The 26,021-nt window shown below is 61.0% G+C and overlaps 1 protein-coding gene across 5 annotated transcripts in view; it reads right to left on the bottom strand.

The window, feature by feature from the left end:
- The window catches only part of ANO1 (anoctamin 1), a 149,866-nt gene that overhangs the window by 14,433 nt on the left and 109,412 nt on the right, over window positions 1–26,021 (bottom strand). For 3 of the 5 annotated variants that reach the window (XM_047692222.1, XM_047692221.1, XM_047692223.1), the window contains 11 exons: window positions 24,008–24,168; window positions 12,861–12,943; window positions 10,931–10,942; window positions 10,268–10,339; window positions 8,212–8,289; window positions 7,181–7,255; window positions 5,108–5,309; window positions 4,868–4,979; window positions 3,996–4,053; window positions 2,079–2,179; window positions 1,321–1,466 (listed from right to left, as the gene is read on the bottom strand). In XM_047692222.1, coding sequence (XP_047548178.1) covers window positions 1,321–1,466; window positions 2,079–2,179; window positions 3,996–4,053; window positions 4,868–4,979; window positions 5,108–5,309; window positions 7,181–7,255; window positions 8,212–8,289; window positions 10,268–10,339; window positions 10,931–10,942; window positions 12,861–12,943; window positions 24,008–24,168 — 1,100 coding nt within the window. The remainder of the gene's footprint in view (window positions 1–1,320; window positions 1,467–2,078; window positions 2,180–3,995; window positions 4,054–4,867; window positions 4,980–5,107; window positions 5,310–7,180; window positions 7,256–8,211; window positions 8,290–10,267; window positions 10,340–10,930; window positions 10,943–12,860; window positions 12,944–24,007; window positions 24,169–26,021) is intronic. The other 2 variants (XM_047692224.1, XM_047692225.1) reach the window with 1 other exon arrangement.

The raw sequence follows: 26,021 nt of genomic DNA, 5'->3' as shown, positions 1-26,021 counted from the left end.
CCCACCACGCCCAACAGGGATGCAGGATGCAACTTCTAGCCACTGTAGAAATTAAATTCTGGGGGAGCCTCTGTCTGCCAGCCGATCCCAGGCTGTTCTTCCTGGTGTCCACCTTCCCACTGGCCTCAGGCAAGCAGGGGTGGCCTTGCTCCTGGACCCCAGGGCTGAGACCTGACAGCCAGGGAAGGAGCAGGCCCATGGGGGTTCACGGCGGCCCACGGGGTGAGGGAGCTGCCTGCCAGCCTCCAGTTCACCTTGGATTTCTTTCCAAGAGAAAATAGACAAGTCATCTGAACATGACATTATTTCCAGTTTTTAAAGTCTGAAGATTCTTTTCCTTCTGAGTCAACGCAAGGTGCTTCTTGAATGATCATGGGGACACTGGGTGTGACTTTTATGGACCCACTGGGCCAGCAGGAGAGAAGTCTCTTGGGGCAGCCTATCCCTCAAAACTGGGAGCAGGTCTGGGATTTGCTTAAGTACTTGGAAGAAGTGCAAGGTCCCAGGTCACACCCTGCACAGACCAGGGGTGGGCCCCAAAACTAGCATTTAAAATGTGCTGTCCATGGTGGCTGGGGGCCTACACTTGGGACCCCTCTGCAGGGGCCGTCCTGGCCTCCTTTACTGGTCTGTTCACTCAGCGAACACGCACTGAGTGCCAGCCATACAGCTCATCTGTTCTGGTGTCGGGGGTCTGGCAGGGGAGAGAACAGAACTTCCATCATTCTGCTGGGAGGTGGAGGTAAAGCTAGAGTGCGTGCTGGTGACAAGAACCAGAGCATGGGGAGAGGCAGAGGGCCACAGCGGTGCAGGGGAGGGGCTGCCCCTTTTGAACCTGCAGTCAGGAGGACCCCTCTAGTGGATACATCCTGACTACAGCCCTGGAAAAAGGGAGAGCATGAATCACGCAGGTATCAAGAGGAGAGCATTTGACAGGGCATGGCTAGTGCAAAGGCCCTGTGGTAGGCACGAGCTCTGGATGTTTGGGTAACAGCAAGGAGGCCAGTGGGGCTGGAATGGTGGGAGGAGGCAAGGAGAAGGCACAGGTGGGATTGGGGGGCTCCAGGTGGCCGTGCGAGCTGCGTCTGCCCTCTCTCCCCCTCCCTGGAGCCCCCCGCTGGGAGTTAGGGTCAGCTCTGGGCATCGTCCTGTCCCGGGACACCATTGCTAGTGCCAGGGCTCCATCCATGGGTATCTCCTGTGCTCTGGCTCGGTGCCCCCCCGAGGACGGGAGCCCCGTGCCGCATTCACTCATCTCCATGTACTCGGGGGTGAGGCCCGCTTGTGCCCCCCGAGGACAGAGCCCTGCGCCGCACTCACTCATCTCCATATACTCGGGCGTGAGGCCCGCGAAGGGCTCCAGTGTGTAGTCCTCCTCGTAGCGCTGCCTCCGCTTCACGTACAGGTCATGGTCGGGGGGACTCTGGCGTCTCAGCCGCAGGTACCGGATGAACTTCTTCATTTTCCTGAGGGAGACACAGCGTCGCTTCAGCCGCAGGCCCGGCGACACGGGTGCTGGGGCCTGTCACCCGCAAGCTGGGTCTCCTGTTCCCGGAGCCGGGACCCCTCGGTCGAGGACTTCCTGGGCCGTCCCTCCCCCGGAGGCGGGGTCAAGGGCCATCGTTTGGTTTTTGACATAAGGAAGCAGGTGCAGGGGGGACCACCGGGTCAGGGGTCCGCGATGCCCAAGCAGACGCCATGGGTGGGGGAGGGGAGGGAGTGTGGAGAATCATCCCGAACTCCCTGATTCCAGTGGGCTGGCTGCCCTGGAGGCGCATGGGACACACTTCTCGAAGGTCAGGAAGCAGGGCCTCGAGGCACTCTGACAGCCAAGCCCAGGGGGCCGGACCATGAGTCTGAGGGTGCCTGTCAGGACCCCTCTTCTCGCCCACCATGGGGTGGCTGTGCCCTGCCTCCCCTCCTGTCCTCACCTTCAACCCCGTCCCCACTCCCGGCACCCTGTCCTGGCCCAGGTCCCACCTCACGTGCCCCTCCGACCACCACGGGAGCCTTCAGGGGACCCCAGGGCCTCCCCACCGACCCTGCTCTGCTCGCACCCGAGGTCGGACGTTACTCACGGGATGCCGATCTCAAACAGATTGTTCTGGATGAGCTGTTTGCCCAGCATGATAATGCTGAGCTGGATACAGAGCTCCATCAGGCAGCCCCCCGGAGCACACTGTGGGACAGAGGGCAGGTGCGTCACAGCCACCCCCGCCCATCGTGGACACCCGGAGAGAGGACTGTAGCCCCCCGCTGCAAGGGGAGCTCAGCCCTGCTGCTGTGGGTCACATGTGTTCTCCACAAACGCAGGTCTCCATGCTAACCCCCAGAACCACAGAACGTGGCCTTGGTTGGAAAAGGGTCTTTGTGGACGTGACCAAGTTAAGACACAGTCATCCTGGAGTGGGGGGACCCTAAGGCAGTGAACAGTGTCCTTATAAGAAAAAGAAACACAGAGAAATGAAGGCCATGTGAAGACGGAGGCCGAGACTGGAGTGCCCTGGCCAGAAGCAGGGCAGGCACAGGAGGCCGCAGTCCCCAGAAGCCAGGGGTGAGGCCTGAGGAACCTGCCCCTGGTTCTCAGAGGGAGCGCAGCCCTGGCTCCTTGATTTGGGACTTCCAGCCTCTAGAACCATAAGAATACATTTCTGTTGTTGGAGGCCTCCTGCTCTGTGGTACTTTGTCCCCGGAAGCCAGTGCATCTCGTCTACATCTGTCAGGGCTGGGACGAGGCTCAGAGAGGGGAGCTCATTGCCAGGGAGTGGGCAGGGCTGGGGCTGGATCTAGAGGGCTCCTCCTCCCCGCCAGGGCCACTGTCCAGTCCCACGCACCGTGGCCTAGCCACGGGCCCTGCATGGCTGTGGCAGCCTGGGGCCAGTGAGGCTGGTCACCCTTCTGGAACCTAATGTCCCTGTCCTTGGTGGGCTTGCCTTGCCTGAGGCTGGGTGTGGGCAGGCACGGGATGGGCCAGAGGCTTCTTGCCTGAGTGATGGGAGCTCAAGGGACACTGCGTGACCCTCTGGGGCACAGCTGACCCCTCTCTGTGCCCAGCTGACCCCTCTATGTGCCAGGAACAAAACTTTTTATACTGTTATCACAGATTTCATATCAGAAAGCCACTGTTTCATTAAAAAAAAAAAACACCTTTTGTTTTATTCTATTTTACAAAGACATTTCCCCAATCTCTCCAACCGTTAAAGAATTTGATATGGTATCATTTATGGAAAGGCTGGGATCATATAATGAGAGAGCACTTCATGGGTTCTTTTGCAAACATCTGTTCCTTTGGGTGAGGCTTACATCTTGGGATGTTCAGGGCCTGGCACTCAGGGGCTTGAACCTCTTGGCTGTGCCCCAGGCAGCCAGATCACCCTGTACCTGAAGCCCACCCCAATCTTCTCTACCCCATTTCACAAGATCTTTATCAAAAGACCCACCGATTGTCTTCCAGTAAGCTGAATTATGTCGGGCGTTGGAAATGCTGACCAGTTCCCCAGCACCTGATGCCCTATGGCCCCGAAGCCCCGGCTTGGTTTGGGGGAGACTGCTGGAACAAGTCCAGTGGCCAGGGCACTAACCAGACCCATGGTGGCTGCAGTGGCTGAGCAGAAGCCAAAGGTCAGCAGCACTGATTTAGAGGGAGAAAGGTGGGCATTTCTCCGTCACAGTAAAAGACTGAAGTTGAGTTCTGTCTCATCCCCTCTAATCCATCTTAACAAAAAAGAGAAGGAACACTTAAGATCTTACATAGAAAAAGGAAAAAATCAAACAGGTGTCATTCTTTTGGTGACTCCGAAGAGACTTTCCCCTTTTCAGGTAATTCTATATGGACGGGCCCAATAAGATCAGAGCCCCGTCCCAGCCGCGGGTCAACGGCAGGGGCCCCCTGCCCTCCCCCGCCTGGAGGAGGGAGACACTAGTCCAGAACGTCTGCTTCCCCCGAGTCCGCTGTGTGGACGGACCTGGGAAAGCAGGACGGAGCACAAGCTTACCTCTTCCATCCGGAAAGAACGGAAAATGTACACGTAGTCTCCCGGACGCCCGACGAACCTGCAACGAGTAGGGGCAGTGGGAGGGGAGGGGCAGGGCGGGGAGACCCCGAGGTGGGGGCTGCAGCCAGTTCGACGTGCCCACAGGCTTCTGGCACCTGAGACACGACCACCGTGGTGTGCTGTGGCTGCGTGTTCCGGGGGCTCCCAAAGCCAGGGATGCGTGACCAGGCAGGACGTCAGCAGGAAGCCAAGAGGGAAGGGGGCCAGGGTGGCGGTGGCAGGTGTGAGGACAGAGGCAAAGCTGCCCGGCATAGGCAACACCACCAGCCATGGCCTTGTCAGGCTGGGGAAGGGTGGGGACCTCTGAGGGGTTGCTCTGTGGTCACGGATGATCTCAGGGAGCCTGGACCCTTTGGCTGGGCTCTGGGACCCATGAGGCTGGGGAAGAAGCCTTTGGAGGAGTTCTGGGATCAGACCTGCTAGCTCCAGGCAGAAAGGGTGATGGGGAGTTTTGGTGGGTGGGCCACAAGCCTCTCCAAGCCTGGAGTGGCTCAGGGGGTCTGGGCACTAGCTTAGAACACCAAGTTGGCCATGGCTGTGTTTTTTTAACCCACTTCTGGGGCCCTAATCCCCTCAGACATCCTGGCCTACTGTGGGAGCAGAGGGAGCTCTCTGCCCAGGGTCTCCGAGGCTCTGGGCCCCCTGTAGGAGCCAGGCCTCTCCAGGAGCTCAGTGGCCTTAGGAGCCATTCTGAATGCTCTGCCCTGGGCCCAGGGCCTCCACCCTGCAGGGAGATGGGGAGGAGAGCCTCCGGCCGCCCCGGTAGGAACAAGGTGGGGACATGAGCAAGTTTTAGTAACCGCTGTCCCTACCTGCCCTTGAAGAAAGCCACGTAGAAGATGGGGGTGTAGGAATTCACGAACTTCAGCAGGAAAGCCTTGAAGATCAGCCTGTCCTCAAAACTCTTCTCTGTCTTTGGAACCTCTAGAAGGAGGGAGAGGCATGTGGTCAGGTACTCAGCTCTCATGGGCACGGAGCTCAGAGAGGCTCAGTGACGAGCCCGAGGGCGCACAGCAGGGAGGGGCCGTGGTCGCCCCAGGAGGCGCACTCACCAATCTTGGTGAGCCAGCGGGCTATGCAGCCGTAGACCTCGTCCAGAAGGATGATGACCACCAGGTTGATGATGACCGCGGTGGCTGTGACCGTGACCCGGATGTTGGACCGCACGGATGGGGAGGAGTTCATGGCCAAGGCGGCGGCCGTGGAGATCCTGTAGATGATGACTCCCAGGACGATGGCAAAGGTCACCGCGATCTGCAGAGGGAGGAGGGCCGGCTTCAACGTGGACGGGCTCTGGACCGGCCAGGTAAGTCTGCCGAGCCGGACACTCCCGGGATCTCCGCCGGTACCTGCCGCGGGGCTCCACGCCTTCCCTCCTGCCCACTGAGACCCCAGCAGGGCACCAGGTGGCCGAAACCCAGCTGGCCTGGACTGTGTGAGGCAGGCTGACTCTGGGGGAGGGGGGGTCTCCCCAAAACATGGGTGGTCCTGAGTGGGAGGAGGACTGTCCCAGAACTGGGTGGGCGTGGGGTAGGGCCGCGGGCCTGGCTGGGACAGACCGTTTGGGACCCTTCTCTCCACCTCTCCACAAGCCACCCGCACACCTGGCTCATCGCTCGCCTGGCCAAATCCACTGGTGGACCAGAACATTCCATAAAGCTCAGGCGGGTGGCTGCCTGGGAGGGGGGTGGGCCCTGCCTAGGCGGGTGAGTTTATTCCGTGTGGAGCAGTCTGTCTGCCTGGGTTTCTCTTACTTTTCCTCAAAGGCCCTAACTCGCTGGAGACAACCCGGTCCTCATGTGGCCCTGCACTGGGGTGTGGATGCGGGCAGATTCCAACCCCAGGACACACTGAGGACAGGGATTAGCTGTGCCTGGCTGTCACTCACACCCGACTCCAGCAGCGGGCCACGCTCTGTGCTCCTGCTCCCCTCTGTGACCTGTGTCACCTCCTCCTGATTGGGGTGCGGACCTGCACTGTGTCTTAGGGCTCAGCTTGGAAGGGGGCAGACGGCAGCCATCAGAAATCTAGGAAAGCTCCTATTTGAGACTTCGGGTCTGTCTCTCTGCTTCTGCACACATCTGTGGGTGCCTGACGGCGGCCACACCCCGCTCAGGAAGCCTGGGCAGCCCAGCCACACCCTGACCACACTCCCAGGCTGGCTCCGGGAATGAGGGCTTTCCTTGGAAACTCCCTGGCTCCTGCCAGGGGCCCCTCCCAGGGGAAGGCACCACCCGGCCTCAGAGGCGTCCTTGTGCCAGCATGTGCAGGGACAGACAGGCGGCTGGCTGCAGGGTGACTCAGGAAGGAGGGTGTCCCTTGCTTCCTGCCAGAGAGCGTGAGCCCCCACAACAGGCGAGCCCTCCAGCAGTCTTAACCCCTGTGGGCCATGCCCTCTCTGGACTAAATGAGCCATGAGGGTCTGGGTTCACCTTGGTGTTCCCGGGACAAGGAATGTGGAGGGGGGCATCGCAGGCTCTCAGATAGGATTTGCTCAATGAATGAAGTTCCTGGGCGGGGGTGGGTGGGGGGGGGTGGGGGAGGGTGGGGTGGGGTGGGGGAGGGTGGGGTGGGGTGGGGTGGGGTGGGCAGAGCTGTGACTGATTCATCCCTGAGGGAAATCTAAGACCAGCCCCTGCTTCCAGTGAAGTCTGCACAGGGCTGTGGGGCCCTTGGGGCAGAAGGCTTGACCTGCAAGGGGCCTACCGCCTCTAGCCCAGTGGTCGGCAAGGGGGCCACACCTGCAGCCTGTTTCCTCATCAGGAGGAGGGGGACACATTGGGACTGTGAGGACTCGAGGAGACTCCCTGCATGGCTCCTGGGCTTCTGGACACACACTCGGGCCCTGGTTCATGGCCATTCCAGGCCCTGAGTACCCAGGCCACAGGACTGGGGCACATGTAGGGCTCTAACTTAAAGCTCCAGGCTGGACAAGAGGCTGGTCATTTTTACAGGGACCCTGGGGTCCCTGCAGACCCCTTGGCCCATTCCCACTTTAGGGGCAGTGGTGGAGCCTGGGACGAGAGCCAATGCCATGTTGACACTGGGTTCCAGTCCAGCTGAACACCACATTGTGTCCCCGTGGGCGGCACGGATCTCTCCCACCGCAGCCTTCCGGAACTTACCATGAAGACAATGGACACCAAGTTGGTGAAGTAGGCTGGGAACCGGTCTCTCCAGGTCAGCTTCACCTTATCCGTCTGCAACACGAAACAATGTCGGGTCACCCGGTGGGACCCGTCCTGGCAGAGAGATGCTGTGCGCGCGCGCGGGAGTGTGCGTGAACAACTCGACAACAGAAACACTCAGAAACACCTTTATGAAAACACGCCCGCAGGTGATGAGTGAAAGCACCCCCCTAGCGTCCAAGGAAGGGTCTGGGGTCTCCTCACCTATCAGACGATGCCGGGGAACAGCAGCGATACCCGTGTTAGACCACGAGACCCCTCTGCGTCCCCGGCATGCCAGCGCCAAACGCTTTCCTACATCAAGACTGTCGGCCCCGCGTCTGGGGGATGCCTGCGTCCGGCCCAAGCCTCACTTTAAGGCTGGAAGGTCGGAGATGTTCTTTGCCCTCAGCCACCCATAATAGTTATTTTCCCTGCACGGGGCAAGCTGAAACAGGCCACGAGCATTACAAGTTAAAACGCCGATTGCCGCGTAGCAACGGTGCGCCCTGGTGACACGGGGCCTGCAGGCTCTCTGGCTCGGGGACGGCCCCGGGCTGGTGGGGCCCTTGAGTAGCAAGCAGCTTGTCACTAACCCGTGATCTTTCCAGAACGAATGGAGGTGGATGTTTAAAACGGAGAGATGCACGTATTAGGACAGAGAATGCGGACGAGGGCGGGAGCCCGGAGGCCACCTCCCACGGGCGGCATGCGTGTTAGTGGCAAGGCGGGGAACCAGGCATGGGCAGCCGTGACAAGCATGCACCACGGGCTCCCCCCGCACCCCCACCACGGACCCACGGAAGCCATGCAGTGACATCACGACACACGTCGCACGCAGCTCCGTGGGTGGGGCGGGAAGACGAAGAAGCGTGGACGTGGATGTTAAAAAAAAATACAACAGTCAGACGTGGTCAAGGAGAAAACACGAGGGACTTGGACGGTCTGCAAACAGTCAAGACTCGCGTCGCCCCCGCAAGGGGAAGTACCAATTTCACCCCTGCCATGGCGGTCTTAACCCTCTGCCTCCATTTGTTTGTTGACTCCTCTGGAATACACCGGCGCTTCTGAGGCGGGTGGAGGGAACAAGAGAGCACGTGGGGTGAAGCGGGACGAGGCCCGGGCCCCCCACCGTGTCCCCGTGGCCGGGGGCCCGCCCTCGCTGCCCTGGCTGCCAAGGCCGACGTGGGTCCCGGGCATCTGGAACCGGTGGGAGAGGGCAGACGCCCACGTTCTAAAGAAAAGGGGGGGCTGCGAGGGTGTGGGGATGGGAGATGGGGCTTTCGGGCGGACTGCCCCAGGAACGGCTTTGGGGGGCTCCGAACGGCTCCCCCGGGAGGCGGTCCCTGTGATTTCAAGGGTGTGTATCATGGGAAGATGCCAGTTCCCTTGTCGCTGAAGGGTGACTCTCCTCTTTGGCAACTGAATTGGGTGCCATACCCGGGGGGAGGGGGAAATTAAAGCCCCAAAGTAAAGCTGGGAGCCAAGTGACACAGAGGAAGAGATGAGGGGTATGGCCTGCCAGACGCAGATGTGAGAGGAACCCTGTGCCCTCGTTGCTGGCGATCGCAGCCAAGGGGCAGGTGGCGGAGTCTGGGGGGCACGCCTGTGCTTGGTCACGGTCTGGACTTGAAAGGACTGACACATGTCACAGAGCCTTCTTCTCCTTAGGGGAGAATGACATACTCATCCGGGCTCGTGCTAAGGGGAGCCGCCATAAAGAAAAACCACGGGGTGGATTGGGCTTAGGGCTGGGGGTGGGGGGTCCTGCCCTGGACACAGGCCTTAATGACCCAGGGGGAGGCCGTAGGACTTTGGAGGCTGCAGTTTCCAGAGGAATCGCAACCCTTGGCCGCGTGGATCCAGCAAACTCTGTTCGGGTGCCATGGCGATAGGAACGATAAACCCAGGGGCTCTCCTGATCAGCCCCAGAGGCTGAGGCGTGCAAGGGGCAAGGGGGGGATGCTGCTCGGGGAGCGTCTGCTTCCCACCCTTTAAGGACTGACGCAAACTCCCCCAGCCGCAGGCAGAGGCTGCGGGGCCGGGGCACTCTGTGCTTGTCCCAGGGCATATAAACCCCTTGTTAGGAACCTCTAGAGGATTGCCAGTGTTTAGGCCGTGAACATAAGACAGCCGACTCGAACGAGAGGTTTGGGGTAAGTCCCTTATTATAAAAAGATGGTGATCTTCAGAACATCACAAAACACTTCCACCTCATTCCCGCATCTCTGAGGGAAACCATGAGTTGGCCATCTGCTCAGGGATGCCGGGGGCGGGGGGGGCAGTGGGGCAAATCCTCCCATTCCACAATTTGACGTCAAACACAAGGGGTGACATAAGAAAATGGCAGGTGTCCTGTGGAGAAGCTGCAAACTACCTGGTTCTTGATGGTGAAATGTTGACTGACGCTTGAGATACCCTCAGGGTAGATCAAGGAGGGAGCCCCATGGCAGAGTCGGACAAACTTCAGCCTGTGGACCAGACCTGGCCCCTTATTTGTTTTTATAGATAAACTTTTATGGGAACACAAGCAGGGCCACTTGTTTACCTGCTGTCTATGGCTGCTCTCAAGCTACAGAAAGAATTGAGTAGTTGTGACAGAGGCCTGCAGAGTCAGATATAAATGCTCTGGACCCTGTCCGGGGGGCTAGACCCTGGTCTATACTATTGATGAGGACACGGTGTTTGCCGAGCCCCTGGTCTATACTGTTGTGTGCCCATGGTGTTTGCTGAGCCTCTGGCCTATACTGTTGTGTGCACATGGTGTTTACCAAATCCTGGTCTATACTGTTGTGTGCATACGCTGTTTGCTGAGCCCCTGGTCTATACTGTTGGATGCACATGCTGTTTACCAAATCCTGGTCTATACTGTTGTGTGCATACGCTGTTTGCTGAGCTCCTGGTCTATACTGTTGGGTGCACATGCTGTTTACCAAATCCTGGTCTATACTGTTGTGTGCATACGGTGTTTGCTGGACCCCTGGTCTATACTGTTGGGTGCACACAATGTTTTATTGGGAAAGCCAACTGGCAAGGCCACCATACCTCTTTGTTTTTGGATTCTTTCCTAAGCGACTTTTCCAAAACTCTGGCTTCGTATTCAGCTCTGGGATGGTCCTGTGAAAGAAACCAAGTCAATGGGAAGCCTTGTTAATTGGGTCTGAGACCCTTGACGTGAGCACACATGACAGATTCAGGCCCTACATTGGCCGTGGGCACCCTCTGGGGGCAGTTCGTAGCTGGCTGCTTGTACTATTTCCGTTAGAACTCCCCGTCCGTGGCCCACCCAGGATTCTCTCTCTGGGTGGGAACCCCAGCCCACTGGTGTCCATATCCCGGGGGCAGGTAGTCTGTGTGAGGCTGCCCCCCCACCCTGCCTCCCGCTTTCTCATGGTGAACACCCAGCCATGAACTGGCCCCTGAGAATGTTCCATCAGGAGCTGTGGGGATCGAAGAGACGGCAGTAAGTGTCAGCGAGCACGGGCAGACCAGAGGTGCCAGGCCTCGGGGGAGCCCAGAGCAGGTCAGCGAAGGGCGCTGGAACAGAAAAACGAGGGGTACGAGAGGCCCAGCGGTGGGGGAGGAAGCAGAGAGCCCCGCCCGCGGTGAGGAGCTGCGCGGCACAGACAGGTGGGTCAGTGTGTGAGAAGGCCCCTCTCCCAGGGAGACAGGCTATGGGAAGAGAGAGGAGTGACAAAAAATCCAAACCTTGACAGCCTCCTTCGGGGAACCAGGACGTTCAAAATAAAAACAAAAAGAGTTCATTACTTTCTGTTGTTCTGTAAGAGGCCGCACCCTCTAGAGATCGTTTTCTGAAGAACTGGGAAGAAAGTGGATGGACACAGGGAACGAGGCGGATATGGGGGGCTGGGACCAGCTGAAGTCACCCCTGAGCGGGTCACGTTTGTGGCTCGTGAGGCTTTGGAGGCCCCAAAGGGTGTGATGGGTGAGACTCAGGGAAAGGGCCCACAGGCCGGCCAACTGGACACGGGCTTCCCTCTGCACTGGGCCCCAACCCCCAGGTCAGACTCCGTGAGGCTTCCCCTGAGTCCCAGCTCCCCAAGGGGGCCCTGGCCAGCCATGGCGGGCGGGAGCATCCCTCAGGGGACTCACTGGAGCCTTCTGGGGACCTGTGCCCGCTGGCTCTGATCACCACCCCAAAACAAAGTACCTGAGCCGTCAGGGCGAAGTGATCATGGGATGGGTCCCCTGGGGTTGAACAAAGGAGACCGTCCCCCAACCTTCCCCTTCTGACCATATGGCAGAAAGGACATTCTAAATCTTCTCAAATAATAAAATGACTGCTTTTTGTTCTACTCGGATCTTCCTAATAGAAACAGTTACATGGAAGGTGGCTTAGCCAGGGGGATGCCTGACCCAGACCGGGCCGTGGGGGCAGAGCGCCGAGGTCCATGCACGGCCAGACCCCCGAGGAATGGCCTGGCGGTGGACCGGGGCGGATGCGGCCACTTGTGGAATGGGGTGACAGGACCTGCTGTGGATGAGGGCTGTGTCCGGGGGTGGCGACCCGGGTGACCCGTTCTGGGGCATTCACACCTGTTGGGCCCTGCTCCAGGCCTACTGACCCTTTAAGACCCCCTCAAGACCCATCGAGGGAGGACGAGGAGAGGCAAGGACACGGAGGCCCAGGGCTTGCTCTAGCTCACACGGCGAGGGTGGGGGCAGTCTGGGATGGGACCCTGCAGCCTGGACCCCGAGATCTGTCGTCGCCAAGCCGCTGCACCTCTCCTGGCAGACCCTTGTCTCCTTGGTTATGAATGACATTGTCAGGACAGAGCCCACACGCTGCTTCCTGGGCAGACCGGCCCTTCATCCCAGGAGGGAGCGCGTCATGGGGGGCATACAAGAGGAACGTGGGAAAAAAAAAATCAGTGGAAGAAATTTCCACGTCATGATGAAGGTGCCTGAGAGCTCTTTAAAAAAAAAAAAAAAAAAAGCACGAGGGGCATCTGACCAGCCGTCTGTGGAGTGTGCGGCTCCTGATCTCAGGGTTGGGCGTTCAAGCCCCGCACTGGGGGTAGAGTTTACTTAAAAAAAATAAAAAATAGACACGTGCTTTATAAAGTTAAGGAGAGGTCGGGGGCACTCCTATGGGCTCTGCTCCGTGGACCTGGCTGTGTGTGGGTGCCGTTCTCCTCCTTATTCCCTCTCACCCCCTGGGGCATTCTGGCCGGAGCTGGTGATTCAGGGATGGGGTAGTGGCAAGGCTTCTCCTGAGGAGGCCTCGGGCAGGGACCCTCCGCCAGCCCAGTGGCCGCTCGCTCCTGAACGCCCCTCTCCTTGGTGCCCAGAGACATGCAGCGCCTGGCTGCCCTCCTTTTAGGAAGGGCCTCGCTCCCACTCCCCCGCCGGGTCCGACCGCAGGCGGAGAGCGGGCCCTGGGGCCAAGGCTGAGGCCACATTGGGCCCTTGGCCTTGAGGGTGGCAGTAGTCCCCTCCCAGACTGCCCAGGCTGTGCCCGACGCATGGGGTCCGCCAGGGAATCCAGGCATACGTTCATAGGAGCTTCGAGATCTGAGACTCCAGGAGACCCCAAAACGTCGCCCCGCTAGCTGTTGGCGACTTAGCCCCAGGGAGACGGGGCGGGGCCGGGGAGCACGGGGACCAGACTGCTTACCTCCTCCTCCTCGAAGCCCGTGAGGTCCCAGTGGTACCGGAGCCGCATCTGTTTCCGCTTCCAGTGCTCCATGAAGGTGGCGGCTGCGGGTGGGAGGAAGAGCCAAGTCACTCAGGACACCCTCGTCCCCAGCGCCGTCCAGTCATCCAGGTCCCGGTGCGCCAGACCAAGCACTTCACACCAGTCCACCCGTTCTGCCCTCCTGCGGACCCCACGGGACACGGACATTCACTATCCATTTTACAGATGAAGAAACTGAGGCCCAGAGCCATCAAGTCCCGGCCAAGGTTACTCAGCCAGCCAGCGAGGGGCCAGGCATGCTGGTCCCAGAGCCCCTGCTCCTAACACCCTGCTCCATCGATCCTGAGGACCCCCGGTCACAGGTAGGGGTGCTGAGGTCACAAAGGCGAGGCTGGGGTGAGGCGAGGCCAAGGCCGCTCACTCAAGCTTCACATCTCTGCGGACAGTCTGGCTGCTGAGCTGTACTCTTAGCTGCCTTGTTCTACTTCATATTCCCAACGGACTCCACATAGTTCAAACGCTGCCTCCTCCAGGAAGCCCTCAACCATCCCTCTCAGTATCGGGAAAAACCCAACTCCTCTTGGGACCTCGCTTGCTCACAGTGTCCCCTCTCCCAGTACAGGGGTCCTTCTGGTGTGTGAGGCGGGGATGCCGCCTCGTCCGTCTGGATTCCCAGCCCACAGCCCAGCACGGACAGGTGCCAGCCGTGCTCGCGGATGAACAAACAAACGGCTCTCGGGAGCGCAGTACCACGGAGATGTCCCTGGCCGAGTCCGTGACTTAACGCTCCATCAGAGGCCGAGGGTGGGGTCAGGACGGGTGTGGTCCTATGGTTAATGAGCGCTCGGGGCCCCCAGGGGTAGCTGCCGGCACCGTTGGGAGAGCCGCACCTGACCCTCCTTAAACCCCAGTCGTCCTGGGAGGAGGAATCGCACGGCTTGTCTGACAAGCAGGGGCACCAAGATGGAACGGAACGAGGTCTGGCGCTCGCCTGGCAGCGGGGTCCATCGTCAGTGGGGGTGCAGCTTTGGAATGGGCAAGAAATGGGGCGGAGTCTGGCCCGTCTCTGGGCTCGGAGAGCTGCTGTCGGTGAGACATGTGTCTCTGTCCACGTTCACATCTGTCCATGTGAACAGGTGACAACAGGGCCCTCGCGACGGCCAGTTTTGGGCACAGTGGGCGCACCTGGAGCCTGAGCCACCCAAGCAGCCGGGCCGGCCAGGAATCAGCCGCCTCTCGAGGTCTTTCAAGGGGGCATGATTCAGCCCTGGGGACTGGCCGCACAGGCCGTGCAGCAGCGCAGAAGACAGGCGGTGGATGGAGAGAGGGTCGGGCATTAGGGACAGCAGGAGGCCGGTGCAGGCTGCTGGGACACGGACATGCTAGAGCCAGAAACAGCTAGTGTCACGGAGGGAGCGCCTTCCTGGGGGTGTCAGAGCCGTGGGCACGGCAAAGCCTCTGCCGGAGAGGCCGGGAAGCTGGGGTGGGGTGGGGAGAAGTACCCTGGCCCTCCCCTCAGCCACCCTCTGACCTCTCCCTGGCCTTCCCATTGGCAGAGCCTACGGGGAGATGGGACAGCAAGGGGACAGGGAAGCAGCCCCACGGGGTACAGGTGCCCTCAGCAGAGAGACCCCGAGCAGCAGTGCTGTGGGGAGCCCGGCAGCGGAAGCCAGACGCCTGCTTCGAGGAAGCCACCCCGGGAGCAGGCCGGGGAGCAGACCTGACCGCGGCCGCGCCACCTCCCAAGAAACAGGACACGAGGCAGTTTCCTCCGCCTCTTCCCACACGTCCTCCAGCTGCTGTGGAGGGAGGTGGAGGTCCGGCCTGCCTCACACTGGCCCGTTCTGGAAGGCGTTTCGTGCCTTCTCTGTCCCGGTCTTGCCCACCCGGGCAGCCCCTCCTCTCGGTCCTGGGCTGAGGGAGAGCTGGAACGTGCGGGAGGGTGACTGCAGACACCCAGGGGTTGGCCTGTTTACCTGCCCCGTCTCTGCCTCCTGTGTCCTCCCCATGTCCTCCCCGCTCGCTGGCTGGCCCATCCCCACCTCCGTCTCTTGGGCCTCCTGCCCTCCCGTCTCCAGCCCGCGGTGTGCTAATAACGGAGCTACCTCGCAGAGGGCTCGCCACGGAGCATGCTCTACTCTCGGGATTCACTGACGTCGGGAACCTGACTGTCACTGCCACGCTATGCGGTAGGATGATTTCTGTCCAAGGATTTACAAGCAACCCGGAGACTCGGAGGGTTAATTGCCATTCCTGAGGTTAAGTAGAGGTTACGGGCAGGACTGGGGTCTGAACCGAATTCTATTTGGGCACAGAGTCTACACTGAAGCACTGTACCATCCAGCCTTATGTGAAGGGAGTAATGACCACAGCCATACTGAGTAGTCTGGTTAGAGCAAACCTGGATTGCCATCGTATGGACGAGAGGAAAGCAAGGCACAGAGAGTCTGACTGCTTGGCCCAAGGTCACACAGCTGGGCAGCCGCTCTTTGACCAAGGCACGCTTGCTTAGAGCATGTGCTGTGAATCTTAAGACAGATACGGGTTTGTCTCCCAGAGGTCTCCCAGCCAAGGACCAAGACTGGAGCCTGGTGGCTGGGTGTGGAGATGGTCCACGGCCCAGCCTCATTTGGCTTGATTATGTTTAAGAAATAAAGACCTGTTATATAAAGTGAATAATGTTCTGCTTCTTTAAAAACCTAAAGCACTGGGACCAGAAGGCTGGAGTGGAGGAGAGACCTTCTGTGTGTTCTAGTTCAGGTGTGTCCTCTCCACTTGGCCACAGACCCCACCGCGCCCCACGGCCGGACTCCGCGGCCCCGAGTTTGCACGCTTTGCTCTAGAGCAAAGGGGTATAGTCATGGAGCTCAGGCTTGGCCAGTGAAGTGGAGATGCGGAGGCTCGTGCTGAGCCCAAGGGGCAGGCCCGGCGTCTCAGCTCAAAGGTCATCGTGAACAACAGGACCAGACCCGGGCAAAGGCAGGGGGACGCTCAGGCGTCCGTCCTTCGCAACTGCGCTCCCGTGCCTGCGCCCCCATTCCGACTGCGTGGGTGGCGGTGGGTGCTGCTGGGTCCGCTCGCTTCCCTCAGAGGTCCGGCTAGTGGGTGGCTCCCGCCCCCTCTGGCCCTCCACGCAGGGGTAACGCACTCCTTCCTACGGGTGCACAAACGGAGGCTCTGAGTGATCAAGGGCCGGCAGACAAGGCCTGGACCCACGCCTTCTGGTGCCAAGACGGGCTGGGGCTGGCGTGGCGGCTCCCCCGGCCTGAGGGCAAGCTGTATGCCGAGCCTGGTCAGCATACAGAAGAAATGGCCTCGACGACCACACAAGGGGGGCCCAGGGACAAGGCCTGGGCGCCCGAGTCCAGAGCCCTGAGGGCAGAAGAGCACACAGACAGACACCTAGAGAGAGTCCGGGCGAGGGCGGAAGCAGGTGGTGGAGCTGTAATTCATCTTTCCTCAAACATCCGTCCCGCGACACAATGCTAGACAAACACCTTCTTGTGGGGCAGCCTGGAGGCAGCAGGTGAACGCAGGACCCTGGGTCGAGCCTGGACCACATCCAGGCGGGAGCTCGGGCATGTGACCACCGGCCTCCTCAGCCCCCGGTTCCCCGTCCGCACGGGCGGCTTGACGACAGAGCCTGCTAGAGGCTGTTAGGAGGCAGCCCGCCGCGGCGCGTGGGGGCCCATGGGTGTGCGTTCCCGGGACCTGGCTCCCGCGGGAGCATCACTTAGGGTCTGGCCAAGAGGCTGATCGTAGGTTCAAGGGCCACATGGGGTGTGGATCCCCCAGAATGTTTCCTGTAGATCCCGAGACAGGAAGCAGACTGTGGGGTACCAAGGGCCGGGGGACAGGAGGCGGCAGACTGGCAGCTGGCCAGCACGGAACCTTAAGCACGCCAGGGTCCGGAAGCACCGACCCATCCATCGTCTGTCCTGCTTCCCTCCATCCACCTCTCATCTTGTCTCACCTCTGCCGCCCTCTCCCTCTCCCGACCCCAGAGCCCTAGGGGCAGGCAGGCCTCAGCTGCTCCCTCTGCACCAGCCCAGGGGTGCACCTACCCTGACAGGCCATCCCCGAGAGGAGAGACCTGCTCCGACCCTCTGGCTCCCAACACCCCGAGGGTCCACTCGCCGCACACATCTCCTCCTCCGAGGGGGGACCGGGGGTGCCTCTGCCCTGAGCTGTAGGGCCGGCAGGGGCTCTCGGAGAGGGTACCCTCCTTATGTACCCTCCGAGCAGGCCTCCCTCCCGAGCTGCCCCAGCTGTGGAATTCCAGTGAGAAGCCCACACTAGCTCCCGCTGCACTCCGACCTGGATCGGGGTGCTGGGCGGGGCACGCCCCAGGGGCTTCACCACCCGCCGGATCTCCTTCAGGTCCGAGCCACCTTCCCAAGCTTCTCGCAGCCAGGCTCAGATCAAACAAACTCCTTTGTTCCGCATGGAACTGACAAACTGTTAAAACCCCATTATTATGCCATAATTTCAGAAAATTGATCACAGCAAAGAGCTAAATGGGGCTCAAAGTTGCTTTGTGGGACACCTTGTTGGAGGCTTTGAAATGTCACACATGGCAGGTGGCAGCGAGCTGGAGTCTCTGGGGCCAGCGTGTCCGTGCCCGGGGCCGGCGGACCCCATGGAGGAGCGGACGTGAGGCTCTGTCACTGTGCCCGCATAAATGTTAGCAGCCAGAGAGCAGGAGAAGAAAGGACATGGGGAGGAAGACCAATCAGTGGGAGAAGGATCCCCCAGAGGGCAGTGAACAAGTCACTGAATAAGGGATTTAAAGGAAACTGGCTGCGAGGTCTCTGCTAATTACGCTTGACAGTGATTGTGGAGCTGCAGGACCGAGGGGGCGCCCCTCTGCCTCCGCCCGCCGGCTGGGGCTGGACCGCACGGCCACCTCCCGAGCCCCACAGGCTCGTTACTGTGGCTTTTGTCTTGATTTATAATGGCTCCTTTTTTCCTAAAGGGAAGTGCCTCCTGGGAGCAGTTTGGCTTTTTTGTTATTTTTTCCCCCAAATGAGAGTGTGTGGACGGAACTCGCACTCGACGGACAGGCGCATTGTTGTCCCCCCACCCCACCCTGGGCGGAAGTGAAGCTGGGCGCGGTGGGGGTGGCAAGCAGCAGAGGCAGATCTGCCCCTTTCCCTCCATCCCGGGGGGACGGAGTCACGTCTGTCTCTCAAGGATGGGGTGCTGGGAAGGGCCTGCCAACACCTTTGAGGCTCTCTGCATAGAGTAGGTGCTCAATAAAGGGGGAACCCAGCACGCTGGCTTCCCGGAGCAGGGGCACAGCATTTGATGGGATCCCTGTGGGCTTGCCCGGCTGAGCGGTGCCTGCCTGCCTGCCCCCCATGACCAGCTCCGGGAAACTCTCTGCTCCCTCAGAAGGGTGCGGAACAGAGCTGGGAACACATCTGCAGGAAGAGGGGTGACCAGAGCACTAGTGTAGATCTGGGAAGCCGGGGCTGGGGCAGGGTCCGTCAGGTCAGTGATAGATGCCATCGCTGTGTGACCTTGCCCAAGCCACAGCCTCTCTGTGCTGCAGTGTCCTCAGTGGAGAGAAACACCCCACCCTCCCTCCAGGGCTACTGGGACAGAGGTCACCTAGGCAGGGCTCCAGCCCAGGGTCTGGTGCACAGTCAGCCTGCAGTGCGGGGTTGCAGGGGAGGGAGGTATGTTTGGGGACAGATGGGGAAGCCATCCAGGTCAGGAGTAAGAAAGGCCTCTGTGGAGCAGGGGGAGCCGTTAACCGTGAGGGCCGACGGGGGGGGGCCCAGTGGCCAAGCGGCGGAGCACAGGCCTCGGGAGTCTTGCCTCCGCCTAGCAGTTCTGGTTTAAGCTTGGGAAAGTTGCCTCGATTTGCTCATCTGTCAAACGGGCAATAAAGCTGTCCACCTCCTGCGGTCACTGGGGACACACGTGAGTCACTGCACCTACGACACTCAGCATGGTGCCCGGCAGAGCGCAGGGCCCGGCTCGCGGAAGCGGGTGTTCCTCCAGAGCGGGTGAAGGGACACGACCTCCAGAGGCCCCCAAGTGCAGGGTTTGAGCCCCGGCCTCCTATGTTCCAGGCTGTTCGCACACGTCCAGTAAGCAAGCGCTCGCAGAGCCGACGTGAGAGCTGGCACCAGGCACGGCCCCGAGTATGTCACAAGGAACGGCGCGCTCGAGGCTCCCGGCACGGCTCCAGGTGGCTTGTGTTATCCCCCCCATTTTATAAATGGGGAACCTGGGGTCCAGAGAGCAGAAGCCACTTGCCTGACGTCACACAGCCGCTAGGGGACGAGCTAAGAGATCTGAACCTGAGTCCCGCCCAGGACCCAGTGGCTCCAGTGACTGCTTCCCTGCATCCACCCGTCCTGGCACAGAGTCCACCCAGCTGAGTAGTGGCTTGGACCCAAGCGTCCGACGGCGGCTTGTGCAAGCTGAGCTCCCCTGGGGGCTCGAATGTGCTGCCTGGTGGGCCTTCCCGGCTCGGGGCAGGGACCCAGGAGGCTGCGCGCCCGCCCAGCAGGTGTTCCGGCTTCCGCTTGAAGCTTCCTGGGCCCAGACCAGCTGGGGACAGTTTAGCAGCACTGAGGTCTTGAGGAAGCCAGGGAGGCTGAGAATGAGGCTCAGAGGGCAGTGGGGGGCACAGAGGTAATTCCCGGCGGACCCAGGGTCCAGAGAGGCGAGGGTGGGCAGTAGAACCGCACAGAGCTACCGCCTCCCTATGCTGTGCAGCAGCCCCAGCAAGGGGTCCTCCAACACAGCTTGATTGCCCCTCGGAGCAGGGTGCTCACCACCTAGTGCGACACAGGGCTCACTGCTGGAAATCTTTCCCCGTGCTGAGCTGGTGCCCTAGGGTTTCATGTGGCCTCCTTCGGAAGACTGCCTTTGCCCGCGAAGAGCCCTAATGGACGGCATTTATCGTGAGGCTCTGCTTATGTCTGCCTGCATCTGCCTCCTGCTCTGAGCACACGTCCTGGAACACAGAAGCTGCCTCCTCGCTCAGCGGCCGCACTGCACAAGGCAGAGTCTAGCACAGTCCACGGCTCCCGAGCTCCGTGTTGGCCGACATGTGCGCGCTGATGCCGCTAACACTCTCCGGGGTGCCGACTGCAAAGCCCGTCTCCTGGCTGCCCAGTCCCTGCTGCAGCAAAAAGGTCTCACACCTCCTCGGCAGAACTCCCGTATCCCCCCAAATCCCACAGACGAACCCTCAAATGGAAAAATCGGTAAAAGGGCTGCTACCATTTCAAAGTGGAGCCAGGACTGGGAGAGACAGGAGACGGGCATCATGCAAAACCTGGGGACCGGCGGGGGGGCGAGCGTGGGCTGGGCCGCCAATGGGTGCCGCGTCCAGGCTCCTCCCTCACTGCACCCTCGTCCCGGGGTACATCCTGTCGGGTGGGAACCCAGTGTGAGCCCTACGGGGAGACTGTTGGGTTTTAAATATTTAGGGCACAGACCCTTTGCTCTGACAAGTAGGGACAGATGAGCCCAGAGCCACTGCTACTCGGTGGGGAGGGCAGGGCCAGGCTGGGTCTGGGCAGGAGCTCCCTGGAGCCGGGCTGGGTGGACAGTCCCGGATACTCTCCATCATCCGTGGTGCACAGGCTGCGGGCAGTCAGGGCCGTTCCGAGCCCAGCGAGCAAGGGACAAGCCTGGCCGGCTTTCTCCTGACCGCTGGGTGGGGAAGGGGACAGACCTGCCCCTGTCAGATCGGGCACGGCTTGTGTCCACCCTGGGGTGATGGCCCAAGGAGGAAGTGCGGTGCCCCACGCGTGTCCGGTGCACGTCCCTCAGGGGGACAGCGCAGGTGCTGTACTTACAAGACAAAACTGGCCACGGCCGGGTGCCAAGGGAGCGTTCAGGGCTCTGTGGCCAGAACCGCACCCGGCGCCTGGTGCCGAAGACTCGCCAGGGGCGGCTTTCAGCTGGAGGCACAGTGATGACAGCCTCAGACGGCTCCGTGCCGAGCTCCAGCCGCCGCTGGCTTCTGTTGCCCGGCAGGAGAGGGTGGGCCCTGTCGCCTGAGGAGACAGGCCGCGCACCTATAAGTTACGTTCTGTCCAGAGAGGCTGGCTGCAGAGGACACGTGTGTGCCAGGGACGCAGTGGGCCTGCTTCCTCCCCGCCCTGAGGCCAGGCCCCGGGCGGGCTGCACCCCCAGGCCGATACTCCCCATCCACAGTGGGGCAGGGCTGTAACTCTACCCCCCACGCTTCACACGAAGCCGGCTCAGCCAGGCCTGCCGCTTCTCCTCAACCCTGGGGATGGCCCGTGTGAGAGTGGAAACGAGGCATCCGAGTCCTTTGTAATGACCAGAATGTCTTTTCTCTGTCCGGACCCCTTTGTTTGGAGGGGCAGAAACCTGGAGTCTGGGGGCTGGGTTCCTCTTTGAGCTTCCCGTGGGGAAAGTGGAAATGGGTGGGACAAAATCGGGGAGCCCGGGGCCAGGGAGGGAGGTGTCAAATTCTCTTGACCGCTGCTCTGGCCCTTCCCACCAGCCCCCTTTCCGGTCTGGCCATCCCAGAGCCCCCTTGGATTAACCTGGCTTCTTACCACTGGCCCAAGCACCTGTCACTTCAGTCTCGACTGAGAGCCCCCTGGCCACTGTCCCCGTCGGAGCTGGGTCTGCCTTCCCTCCACTTCCTCCCAAGCTGCCTCTTATACTTGCTATCTCTGACTCAAGGATAAGACACAAAAACACCTTTGATGCCGCAAGCCGACTGCACTGGTTCCTGATTCCTTCCGGTGAGAACACTGAGTTCTTCCCCGCGGGCCCTTGCTTGGTCTCTGGGATCCCCCACACTCTTCCCCACCCCCGCTCCCTGCCCCCAGCAGGCTCCTTCACCAGGCCCTGCATCCCTACCACCGGGCCTTTGCACATGCTGCTCCTGTTTGAATCCAGGACTGTAATCTTGCAAGGGCAGCGGAATCATCAGTTTGCCTCCCAGGCTTCCCTGAGCACAAGCACATCATAAAAGTGGTTGATCACCGCCCCCCCACCCCGCAACGGCCAGGACAGTCACGCACACTTGTACTTCTCATGCCACCCCACACGGCAGGTGGTACCCCCAGTGGGTGTGACGACAGTGCGGGAGCCCTAGAGTCAGCTGCACCTTTGGGCCGGGCTGAGGCTCTGCAGCCGCCCCTCTGACCCTCACGGGTCACCCTATGGGCCACTGGTGGTTGCAAGCTTGGCATGGGCCACCCGGGCCCAGAGACCCTGCAGGAGCCAGTCAGCTGGCCAGGGGCCCACTGAGGGTGCTTGTGGAGAGCCACGCCCCAGCCAAGCCGGCAGGGGTGGGTGGCTGCAGCGCCGGGCCCAGGGCATGAGGCCTTGGGGTGGGAGACCCACAGGCAGGGATCTGCTAAGGACCACGCTGCTCTCCAGACTGGAGGGTGGCGGGCTGGGCGCGGTGGTGGGTGCATCTAAGGGGAGGGGCTGTGGCTCACATCCTCAGCAGGACCATCCCAGAGCCTGCGGCTGCTGCCTGCCGCCCCATCCCCCCACGCGGTTTCCAGCAATGTGACTGAGGAACCAGCCCCACTACTGAGCCTTCTGTGCTCCTCCCAGTTCTCCGGAGACACTGCGCAGCTCCTCTGCACCCCCCGCCTCCAAACCACACAGGTTCAGCCCACTCTGAGCTCTGGCCACTGCTCCAGGGAGACCAGGCTAGGCAGCAACCTCAGCCCCCCGGGGACGCTGGATGCTCCCCCACCTCACTGACAGCTCTCGCAAACACCACCTCAGGTCTGAATGGACCACCTTGGGCGGGGAGGGAGGCTGCCAGGCTGGGCAGAAGCCGGTTCAGGCTCGGTGAGGACCTCGGGGTCAGCCCCGACCTATCACGAAGCTGGTTCTGCTCCGTGGTTTTTTCCTGCGTTGGCAGACCTTCCTGAGCCTCCAGCCTCCCAGGGGCAGCGGCCAAGCTGGGAAGCCCAGGCCCCAACTTCACGGATTCTGCAATTCTGAAAAATGCTCCCGAGTCGAGGCTTCTGGCGTGACACTGACAACCTGTTCCGCTCAGCACTGGGGTGCCGCGACCGAATTCTCCGTGACCGGATCCTCACACATCTAGGTCACACGGACCCGTAAGAGCCACGCATCTGGCTGGCCAGGGGCAGTCTCCATCCCCATTTGTACAACGAGCAGCTTCTCAGCCCCCTCTGCCCCCCACACACCCACTGTGCACGGGGCCGATGCAGCTATGTGCCGCTCTGGGACGTGCCGGCAGGACTCTTCCCGGTCCTTCCGCTTCTGCACTGAGTCCCCGCACCGCAAACACGTGGCACCCCCACCCACCGCATCTTCAGAACTCCGCTCAAGGGGCTCACACCTCTTCCGGGAAGTCTGTCCTGACTTCCTCCCACAGGCATCCTGACCCTTAGCTCCTGTGCCCGGTTCCATCTCCTACTAGATGGGAGTCCCTGGGGACAAGGACCGGGGCTCTGGTATCCAGGGGACAGCTCTGCACACAGCTGCCCAGGGCCCGGATCCTCCCCTGGAGAGGGGGTAACTCAGGACCACAGAGGAGGGAACAGGTCAGTTTGCTAATCCAAAAACATCTGCAGAAACGCAACCAGACAGCACTCACCCACCGCCCACTGCCCACGCCCCCGGCATCTGTCGGGTACCAGAGCAGAGAAGCATCCTGAAGGATGAGCCCCGTGCCTTGGACTCGGGGTGGCAGGCGGAGGTAAGGGCACCAGCTCTGGAAACCCCACATTCCTTCCTTGCCTTGGAGACTCAGGAGCTGAGTGACCTTGGGAAACTCACACTAACCGTCTCTGGGCCTTGGTATCCTTCCCCGAAAAGTGGGCACGTGGAACCTGCAGGGGTGCTGCAGGGACCTAGTCCCAGGAAAGACGGCCCGTTTCTAAGAGCAGACACCCCCTCCACCTTCCGTAAGGCGTGGGTCAGAAGAAACAGTCTGTATCCGGGATGCAGCCCAGACCCTCCCCACCTGCAGGCACAACGGGGTACCGTCCCCCTACTGAACCTCCCTACCATGCTCATTCCAGGCTAGCACAGCCTGTGCAAAATGTCAAGGTGGAAGGAAAGCCATGGAGGGACCGAGGCAAAGTCGCCCCTGCCCCCTAGACCCCAGGCGGCCAGGCTCTGCTTACCCCAGAGGGCCATGAAGACGGAGAAGAAGACGGTGGCGGGGTTGTCGAAGAGGTGGCTGGCCCGGGCGGTGGCGCATGCCGAGCTCATCTTCCAGTAGCTGCAGGTCTTATCGCACAGCGGGCACATGGTGATGTTCTGTCTGTGGTCACACATCTCCATGCTGCAAGACGGGGGCTGCCTGTAAGTCCCCGGGCCGGGACACGCAGACACTCCACGCCGGGAGCCATGCCGGGGTGGGGGTCGGTGAAGTGACCCCCATAAGGCGCACTAGCCGGCTGCAGCCAACGCCCGCGTCCCCCACATGCTCTCTAGGGCTGCCTGCGGACACCGGTGACATGGGCGGTCCTGGGGAACCTGTGCTCCGAAGGGCCTCGGGTTGCTTTCACACCTGGTACCACTTAACGATTCTCCACGATTTTAGACAGGGCTCCTGCATTTTTCTTTTGCATAAGGCCTGCAATTTCTGCAGCCCACCCCGGATGCAGGCCCGTCCAGACCTGCTGGGTGACCTGAGAGGGGCGTCTGAGTGCTCACGTCTCGGGGTCGGGGTGGACCAGAGGCAGCAGGACCCATGGCCCATGTGGGAGCTGCCTCTTGGAGAAGCGGAGAGACAGCAGCCAGTGTCCTCTAACATCTGGGTTCTGTCCGGGCTTGTTCTAGTAGCGGGAGCTGCCCAGGGGCTCGTGATGTGAGGAAGACAGCAAGAAGAACAGGTGAGGCCACAAGAAGGCTGTGCCCTCCCGTGCCCTTGCACGTCCCAGGCAGAGCGCACGTCGGCTCAGCCGTCCTGGTGGGGATGCCGTGGGGCAGCTGGCCTCAGGGGCCACCCAGGCATCAGCCTCAGGGGGGCTCTGGACACACAGGGGAGACAGGTAGGTGGGCAGGAAGGAACACATCGAAAGGCAGCCCGGGGCGGGGGGTGGGGGGGGACATCCACCATGCAGGGCTCGCTTGGAGCAGGAGTGGGTCCTGCTCAACAAGGTTCTTATCCTCTGGGCTGACATGGAGTCTGGGGCTGGAGCCCAGCTGCTGCGGAGGGACGGGAGGGGAGCTGAGCCTCCCCACCCCCCAGCTCCCTGGCACTCAGGCTCTCTCCCGCTAATAGGCAAGTCACTGATACTCAAAGGCAGGAGCCCCCACGGGCACCCACCTGGCCCAGACCAGCTGCGGGGACCCCTACAATCCCACCATCATCAATGAAGAAATAAGCCCAAAGAGGGGAAGTAACGTGCCAAGGGTCACACAACAGAGTGGGGTTTGGGCCTTGGTCCTTCGTGGTTCTCGTCTGCGGCCCACAGACCGCGGGCTCTCACCTCCTGCCCCGGGTCCTCCCTTGGCTCTTCCTGCCCCATGTCCCTTTAGCCTCAGACTCAGTTTCTCCTTCTGGGAGATGAGGAGAGGAGTCAAGAGTAAGGTGTTCCCCACCCCGGGCTCTAGCCTTCCCTGAATTTTCCCCTCCCTGCTAACTTGGACAAGACTCTGAGCTCTAGACCCCAGGCAGGAGCGCGCTTTCCCAGATGCTGAAGAGTGCGGAGGGGGGTGTTTCTTTCTTATTTCTGTGCACATGAACTCAGGTGCACAACCATGCTTGGCCCACAGCAGGACACCTGCTGAGAGGCTGTGGGGACCCCCTGTGCCAGCATGGTGGGCGTCCCGGCTTTCTTCTCAGTCATGCTGTGAAAACCCCATGTACCAGGCACTGTGTCAGGCATGGACGTGGAAAGATGTTTGTGACAAGGAGCTGCTGCCTTGGAGCCCCTGGGGAAGTGAGTGTACGTGTGTGCGTGCGTGTGTGCGCGAGAGGGGCCGGCACACGCGGGTGGCGTGGCTGCGTGGACCTCAGAGCCAGCCAGCTCTGGCTTTAGGGCTCAGCTCTACCCTTCGTAATCTGTGTGGCCTGGGGTGGGTGACTCAGATTCCTTGGGCCTCAGTCTCCCCATCTGTAGAAGGGGGTGCTGGGAATGAGAGTGCTGTTGGGACACTGGGGAAACTAGGGAAAGCCCACGAAGGCCC

The sequence above is a fragment of the Lutra lutra genome, chromosome 10 (assembly GCF_902655055.1).
Source record: "Lutra lutra chromosome 10, mLutLut1.2, whole genome shotgun sequence".
Classification (NCBI taxonomy): Eukaryota; Metazoa; Chordata; class Mammalia; order Carnivora; family Mustelidae; genus Lutra; species Lutra lutra.
The sequence above is the reverse complement of the archived record's forward strand: the minus strand, read 5'-3'. Positions and strand labels throughout refer to the sequence as shown.